This window comes from Echinops telfairi, unplaced genomic scaffold, assembly GCF_000313985.2.
Source record: "Echinops telfairi isolate 266 unplaced genomic scaffold, ASM31398v2 ScPeMD7_2;HRSCAF=8, whole genome shotgun sequence".
NCBI classification, from domain to species: Eukaryota; Metazoa; Chordata; class Mammalia; order Afrosoricida; family Tenrecidae; genus Echinops; species Echinops telfairi.
The window spans coordinates 49,538,320-49,547,363 of NW_022103898.1; the positions used below are offsets into that span (position 1 = coordinate 49,538,320).

Genomic DNA, 9,044 nt, shown 5'->3' on the forward strand with positions numbered 1-9,044 from the left:
GCTTGGGCCAAGTTCCCTGCCAGTTCAGGGATCCAGGTGGTATGGGACGATCTCACAGTGACCAACCCGAAGCAAATCGCCAAGGCCGTGGGCGAGAAGTCGTGCAACTGCCTCCTACTCAAAGTGAACCAGATCGGCTCCGTGACCGAGTTTCTGCAGGCGTGCAAGCTGGCCCAGTCCAATGGGTGGGGCGTCGTGGTGTCTCATCGTTCTGGGGAGACCGCGGATACTTTCATTGCTGACCTGGTGGTGGGACTCTGTACTGGACAGATCAAGACTGGTGTGCCCTGCCGATCTGAGCGCCTGGCCAAGTACAATCAGATCCTCAGCATTGAAGAGGAGCTGGGCAGCAAGGCCAAGTTCGCTAGCCAGAAGTTCATAAATCCCCTCGCCAATTAAGCTGGGCAGGCAGACCTCTGGGATTCCCTCCCCCTAGCCTGTCCGTGTTCTCATCGCTTCATTAGAGCTGCCCCTGCAGCCAAGCCAGACCACCTGGACACCTGTTGGAAACCCCAGCTTTGTGATCCTGTGACATCCCAACTCCTCGCCCTTCTCGCGAGCTTCCCACCAAGTGTCCCAGTGTCATCCCGAGGTGTCTCAACAGGCAACATCCCCAGTGGTTTTGTTTGCAAAATAAACATCAGTGACCCCTAAAAAAAAAAAAAAAAAGCTTTGGATAAGTAGCTATTAATGTTTATGAAGACACAATTTCATTTGAGTGTAAGATCATTCAAACATTATGAACGACCATTTATTGAAGATTCTATTTTGAAATTTTTTTCATTGGCTAAAAGTTTGCTTTAATTGGGTAAGAGGTTGCTGGTGTCTAGAATTATGAAGTCTCTTTTGTGCATACATTGGGTTTTGTTGCCTGAGTTCAAAGTCAGGTAAGTAGTAATTCTGTGTCATTTAAAGGAAGAGAGCTTCTGAAATCCATAGAGAAGTCACTGGAATGGACAGAAGGTTTTGTAGAAAATGGTAATTACAAATATATGTATGTATTTGATATCATATGTAATGTCCGCAGGTGAATTTTGCATTGACTTAAGTGTTGCTGCAGTTGTTGCTGTCTACTTACGATTCATGGGGACCCCTGTGTTATAGCATAGAACTGCTCTCTAGGGTTTTTGGCTATAATCTTTGTGAAAGCAGATCCCCGGGATTTTTCTCCACACAGAACTCCACGTTAGTTCTTGGATATATACCGTTTGTAGCACCTAGGGACCAATCACCTAGCAGCAGGCAATTAATCAATATTAAACCGTGTCTTTCAGGTTAATTCAGGAAGAAAAAGAATCAACAGAATTGCGCGCTGAAGAAATTGAGAATAGAGTAGCTAGTGTGAGTCTAGAAGGCCTGAATTTGGCTAGGGTCCACCCTGGTACCTCCATCACTGCCTCAGTTACTGCCTCATCACTGGCCAGTTCATCTCCCCCTAGTGGACACTCAACACCAAAGCTCACGCCAAGAAGCCCTGCCCGGGAAATGGATCGGATGGGAGTCATGACACTGGTAAGATGATGTGTCCAGCATTTCCTCAATAAGATGCAGGATACATTAGGTCCCATTTACAACTTTTGAGCTGATTGTAATATGTCCTTATTGTATTCACCTGTAACTAGCTGAAAAACCATAAGCATAAATAATTTGCTAGCAATATCTAATTAGATTATTAGCAGAGGTAATGTCAAACCACTTCCCCCAATCAGCAAAAATATTATTTTGAATGGAATACATTAATAAAAGTATGTTTTTATTTTTAAATAAAAATTAACAAGTATATTAAGTGTTTAAAATGCTTTAGAATCTATATAAAATTATAAAATTCTAAAGTTGTAGTCATTGATTAATTCTGGTTTGTTTTTTTTTACTGCCAAACATAGCCAAGTGATTTAAGGAAACATCGGAGAAAGGTACTGTAAAACCTTTTGTACACTTCGTAGATAAATAATATTTCTTCAATGAAAGTTTAAAATTATATGTACTTTCTTTAAAGCTTTTGTAAACATAAAAATAAATATTAAAAGCACATATTATAGAATTATTTTAAAGTAAGCATAAAAGGGTTTATGCATTCAGGCACAATGATGAGATTATGAAGACTGTGTTGAATTTCTACAGAATATTCAGGCCACAAACCAATCCAGTAAGTTCTTCCTTCCAACCCATAAGTATTTTCCATGGAGAAGCATATTTGTACATAATCATTTAATGTGGAAATGAAGACGGGATTTCCCTCCAACAGAACTTTATTTTTTGGTTTTGTCCAAGTTGAATTTTTTTCTTCAGAATCTCATATCACTTAATTGTGCTTTCAACAATCTTTCAACATTTTTCAATGCATAGTAATGGTCAGAAAAAAATGGCATAATTGTTTGTGAAAAATATTGTAGTAAAGAAATCCACTCAATCCTTAAAATGAGATGAAAAATTTATTAAACAATAAAAAGAAGAAAATCATACATTTGAATGCAGATAGCCAAAAGCCCACACTTGAGAACTGATGATACTAATGAAAGAATTCTACCTAAGGCAGGTACAATCTAGGCCCCAAAGAAATTATAATACAGTCATTTGATTGGTGAGTCTTTGCTTCAGGTCTCAGTGAGAATGTTAGGAGTGTCAATTGGGCTTCAATTGGGTAATTAAGTATAGAGGTTGCCACTGATGGATTTCTGGAACCAAATTTTAATCATTGTCATGAATCCTTGAGATAGGATCATAAAAACAGCCCTTCTGGTCATTTATACAACTTTAGATACGTCTCAGGAAACTGTGAAAACCATCTTGGTACCAGAAACAAATTTCTCCAAAACATTTTGGGAAACCTTAGATAAGGCTCAAATAAGCTTTCATTATTAACTCTTCATTTTTAATCATTTTACTTGAAATTGTACACAGATTTCATCGGAATGTTTTGTTTTGCGTCTAGATTGCAGTGGTGGAAGAAGATGGTAGAGAAGATAAAGCAACAATTAAATGTGAAACTTCTCCTCCCCCTACACCCAGAGCCATCAGAATGACACACACCCTCCCTTCCTCCTACCACAATGAAGCCCGGAGGTATTATCCTTTTAGAACACTGCACTTTGTATACTCCCTTCCACTGTGTTTTCAAATAGATTACTTTAAAATAGCTATAGGAAACCATTAATATGAGCACTAACTATTGGTGTGTGACTCTGCTCCCTCCTCAATATCAGGGATAAATTAACTAAATTTCTGGTTTTAGATTGTTTTAGAAATATTTATATTTTGTAGTCTTCTTAGTTTTCTAGGGGCAAAAACTAAAATAAAATAATTTCAAAGATTTTAAAGACCTTGCCTTAAACAAAAGACTTAAAAAAATTCAGATGAGGTAGACCATTAACCTGAGGTATTAGTGGCCTCCAAAGGATTCATAGCCACGTGGAAAAAGTATAACACGTGGAAAACAAAGGGGATTCATCACAAAATCATGATTGGAAGATTAGTCTTTTACTTTCGCGAGTGGGACTATTGAAGCAGGGAAAAGACCATGATTGGGAAGTCTGCAATGTTACCGATTAGAAATAGTACAAGGTGAGTTTGGGAGCCTTCACACCATCCTAGTTGGGAAAAGACTTCTGATCTGGTCCTGCAATTTCCATCACTGCCAGCCAGTCCTCTGGGACTCATGTTGTTGTTGTTAGGTGCCGTCGAGTAGGTTCTGACACAAACCTACCTTATGTAAAATAGAATGAAGCACTGTGTGGTCCTTCCACTTCCTCACCATTGTTCTTAGGTTTGAGCCCATCATGGCCGACACGGTGTCAACCCATGTTGTGAAGGGCCTTCGCATGTCTCACTGCTTCTCCACATTACCAAGCGTGGTGTCCTTTCCCAGAGACTCCACATGTCCAAAGTAAATGAGACAAGGTCTCACTGTCCTTCTTTCTAAGAATCATTCTGACTGGACTTCTTCAAAACAGATTTGTTATTTCTCTGGGCAGTACACGGTACTATCAATATTCTTTACCATCATCTTTCAAATGCATCACTTTTTCTTTGATCTTTTTAATTTAAGGTCCAACTTTTGCACACAAATGAGCAGATTGAAAATATCATGACTTGGGTCAGGCATACCTAAGTCCTCCAAGTAACATCCTTACTTTTCAACCCTTCAGAGACACTATGCACCAGATTTACTCAATGCAATGCTTTACTTGAGCTTTTGACTTCTACTTCCACGAGCATTGATTGTGGATCCACATAAAACAGAATCCCAGACAATGTCAATACTTTCTCTATTTACCCTGTTGCTACCGATTTTCCAGTTGGGAGGCTCTGGGCTTTCTTTGCATTGACTTGTAATCCGTACTGGCTACAATCGTGGATCTTCATCATCAAGTGCATCAAGTCCTCCTCACTTTCAGCAAGCAAGGTTGTGTCATCTGCATATCATAAATTGTTAATTAGACTTCCTCTAATTCTTACTCATGTAATCCATTTTCTCCGAAATTTTTCTCAGTATACAGATTGAATAAGTATAATGAGAGTATATAATCCTAATTCTTACCTTTCCTAATCTAAAACAATGCAGTATTTCTTTGTTTTGTTCACACAACTGCCTCTTGATCCATGTACAAATTCCTCGTGAGCATAATGAAGTGCTTTCCATTCTTTTCAAGGCCATCCATAGTTTATTATTGTCCACACAGTTGAAAGCATTTGTGTAGTCATTGAAACACAAGTAAACATCTTTCTGGTATTCTCTGCTTTCAGTCAAGATCCATCTAACATCAGCAATGATAGCCCTTGTTCCATGCCCCTTCTGAATTCATCCTGAACCTCTGGCCACTCTTAGCTCCAACTTCAGAACAATTAGTTCTTACATCATGGTCTTGCTCGATATTCACCTTCATGAAATGACCACTGAAGATGAGGATGCTATAGCCAAGTGTTGTGAAGACAGTAGATGATACCCAGCTATCAATAGAAATAGATTGGGGTCTTAAAGGCTTATATTCAAACAAGCATCCATCTAAGTGAGAAACCAACTAAGTCCACATTGAAGAAGCACACCAGATAGTGTGATCCCAATATGACAGTTACAAAATTCAAACATGGTAAAAAAGTATCAGAGCTAAAATTATGAACGCTCAATTGGTGGAAGGCTATGGAGGACAGAGCGAGCATAAACACCCAGCTGCAAAGTATATAATCAGACCAAGCCACTGGCAGACCCGCTATAGCCAACGGCATGAGTCCAGAACAGAGACTTGGTGGTTGTCTTCCCCAAAGACACACCCTGAATCTGTTCTGGGTGCAAGTATCTCTTAGATGTTTCATGAAAAAACTTCCTCCCTGGTTTCTTGACTGTTGATAAGGGGGTCTTCTCCATCTCATGGATCATTTGTATTTTTGCCTTTATACTAATGTGATCTTATCCTTACTACATTAGTGCAATTTGGTTTTCATTGTTTTCTGTGGGGTTTCACAGCTGTAAAGCATAGGAGTGGATGTACAACCATAACAACCGATGAAAGGTGTTAGAAGGCAAGTAAGGGAGAGGGGTAGTCAGTAGGGAGGGGAAGGAAAGTTTGGAAGTAAATACTGAAGGCAGGAGGAGGGATGGAGCAGCGAAACTGATGATGATTGAACAGCTCACGTTGGGGCGAATTTACCATGGGGGCGGGAATGCCCTAGGATCGATGTCGTGATGATTGTACAGCTCTCCTAGATATGTTTGAACAATTGAACTATTCAATTCTGTGATATGTAAATCATGTACCAATAAAACTGTTGGGGAGAAAAAGAGCTGGATTTCACAGATAAAGCATTTCACATCAGTTTAAGAGTGTGCTTCCCTTGGCTTGGGTTTTCTTTGCTCATTATTTGGTTTCTGTCTCTGTCCTTTGAAGTCTTCTGTACAGCTTTTCAACGTCATCCTTTCTGCCCTGTACCTTAGCTGCTCCAGGATTAAGAACACGTTTCAGAATCTCCACTTTGATCTTTCCCTTCTGGCTTCTCTTTTGACTGACCTGTTGCTTTCTTCATGCATGAAGTTCTTGATGACATCACAGCTCATCGGGTCTTCTGCTGTTCCCTAACAGCAGATCTCAGGCATCAAGTCTGTCCGTGACATGTTCTCCAAATGTGTTACTTTTAGATACTACCCAGATAATTTAAATTTAATATATTAGGCACAAAACCACTAGAGAAATATCCTATAAAATAATAGGTCAAAATGACAACCAAAATTTTATTGTCTGTCTCACCATAGGTCAGTATTTTTAAGATAGAAAGAACAATCTTTTTAAGATAGACAAACGCTGAGAAAGAAAGATGTAAATGATCAAGAAAGTGTTAAATAATAGAAGATAATTCAACATGCCTCGAATGTTATCTTGTGTCCATTTCTTAATTATAACAAAGAATAAGAAGAACAAAAAAAAACATTTGAAGCAAAAGTCAAGTTTTGAGAGACTAGATAAAGGCTTAGAGACTTAAGGCTAAGGAAACTAGACTTAAATCTACCAAATTGAAAACTTGGGAGGAAGCAGAGAAAATGATATTCAAAGTCCACTTGTGCTATTTGCCTTTTCTACATTGTAAAGAAAACGACCTTCGTATTCATTGTGGATGGTAAACAAAATACGCCGTGTGTCCTTCTTCGTGTCTTGCAGTAGTTTATCTGCCTCCCTTGATCCAGAAAGCCTTGGACTTGGCAGTGCCAACAGCAGCCAAGACTCTCTTCATAAAGCCCCTAAGAAGAAAGGAATCAAGTCTTCAATAGGAAGACTGTTTGGGAAAAAGGAAAAAGCCCGGCTTGGGCAGCTCCGTAAGTATTTACTTGACTTTGAGTTGCCACTCACTTTAGTCACTGCTGAGTGTCTGCTTCTCATTGATTTTATTCATGGAAAACTACAGGGCAAACTGTTTTTTTTTTTCAGTTCTGCAAAAACAATATAACCTGAATAATGCTTGGCAAATGTTATAGTTGGAGAATATTGTAAAACATCAATCACTTTGGTTTGTTTAATAACCAAACAAAACCAAACTCACTGCCTTTGAGTAGAAGCCAACTCACACAAATTCTATGGGAGACGTTAGAACGGCCCGGTGGATTTCCAAGATTGTAACTCTTCACAGGAAAAGGAAGTTCCCTCTTTCTCCCATGGAGCAGCTGGTAGACTCAAACTGCTGATCTTAGTCGTTAGCAGCACAACAATTAACTATTGTGCTGCCAGGCTTCCTTGTTAATAGCAAGAGCTAGAAAATGTGTAATGCTAACTCTGTGAGGGAATTATTTTACACGTATCCCTATTTTATTCATGAGTACTCCATACTGTGGTAATTTACAGAATAGAGCCAGTCACCCTCGATTAAAGCCACTAGCTATATTATCACCTAGAGCCTAACCCAAACCAAATCCGCTGCCATCGAGTCCGTCCCCATGCAGAAGGACGATTGGAAATCATGTTATAGGTGGAGGGCCTCAGTTCTCTTCCACAGAAGAGCTGACGGGTTCTGAAGCTCTAAGCTGTGGTTAGCACCCCAACAGTTAGCTCACAGCCAGGGCTCCTCAGGATATAGATACACATCTAAAATCATAGTTACTTAAATTTCAAGGATTCACTCCTGGGAAAAAGTAGAGAAACCAACCAACCAACAAACAAAACCACAAAGTACTCTTTATAAGGCAAAACAAAAATCAGTACATTTTATAAGCATAAAAGCTATAAAAAAAGTAAAGGACGATATTTCTGTGAAGCTTTTGCTGCTTCCGCTAAGGTACGGGGCGAGAACAGGGCAATCGAGATTGTGCTAGAACTGTCTGTTGCCAGTGAATAATTGAACAAGAATAAATAATCAGTTTGTTTGAAATGTCTCTTTAAATATGGGTATCATACTTTATACAAAAAGAGTATGTGATATTTCTTGAAATGATGAAATATACACTTATCTATGTGTATGTATACGTGTCTTCCTATTTATTCTTTAGTCTGCTTTTTATCCTCTCGGTATTTCTTGTTTGGGTTTTGATATCTTCTCTCTGATCCTTCTTTTTAGGAGTCCCAGTGGCTCCCTAAGTTACACACTGGGTTGCTAACTGCAAGTCAGCAATTCCAGTCCATCTGCCTTTCTGAGAGAGAAGTCTGAGGAATCCTGCTCTCATAAAGAATTACCAGCTAGGGAAGCCCAAGGGGCAGTTCTGTTTTATCAGATACGGTTGCTATGAGTCAGGAGCTACCAAATGGCAGTGCGTTTGAGTTGGTTTATCCTTTTATTTAATTGACCAATAGAAATTGACATTTAAATTTACATCTTACTTTCGATATAAAGTAGCAAATGAGTGATACCAATTTTGTATGCCTCTTTTGACCTAAGCCCAGTCTTTGTTTCCTGCATTAGCACCGAAAGAATTGTTGACTGTGGTACACATGTTGGCAGATTTAAGAGGCTAGCAATATTTAAAAAGGGCTTTTCTGACTTCCACAGTGTAAAACCCACTCAAAGCATCAGAAGCAACAGGAAACTGATGTGCAGCCAGCCGCGTGATTAAGTGTTGTTCAGCAGGAGAATTAAGCTTCTTAGAAATTGTATTTCTCAGGAGAGGGACCCCCTAGGCTATTAAAAAAATATTGTACAAAGAGAAAAAAGGAAATCTAATTATTTTTGGATATAAAATGAACTTGCCAAAGAATTTTTTTGAAGTTTCTATTTCATTTCACTTACCAACTGGTTATAGTCTTTATAGTAATATCATTATTTTAAGATATTTATTTTGTTAATACCATAAATAATTTTGCTAATCATTATTTAAGAGGTATATGTAATTGATACTTCCATTTAATATTTTCAAATATTTCATTATCTATGTATTTTGATTGGAAAATTCGGAATCAGGGGCAAAATGACCATCAAATGTTCTATAAAAATTAGAACATCAAAGATATATTTTAACATCTAGAAATCTGAAATCCTTTGTTTTAAAGTGATAACAGATGAGAACAGGATATATTCCATAAAGGCCTCTAATTATACACCCCCTACAAGCCAGGTAATAGCAAAATGATTTG

The 9,044-nt window shown here is 38.6% G+C and overlaps 1 protein-coding gene across 7 annotated transcripts in view; it reads left to right on the top strand.

Annotated features, from left to right (window-relative positions):
* PPFIA2 (PTPRF interacting protein alpha 2) overlaps window positions 1–9,044 on the top strand; it is a 503,998-nt gene that overhangs the window by 422,623 nt on the left and 72,331 nt on the right. For all 7 annotated transcript variants that reach the window (XM_045289840.1, XM_045289844.1, XM_045289847.1 and 4 more), the window contains 4 exons: window positions 1,275–1,512; window positions 1,884–1,913; window positions 2,933–3,063; window positions 6,648–6,802. In XM_045289840.1, coding sequence (XP_045145775.1) covers window positions 1,275–1,512; window positions 1,884–1,913; window positions 2,933–3,063; window positions 6,648–6,802 — 554 coding nt within the window. The remainder of the gene's footprint in view (window positions 1–1,274; window positions 1,513–1,883; window positions 1,914–2,932; window positions 3,064–6,647; window positions 6,803–9,044) is intronic.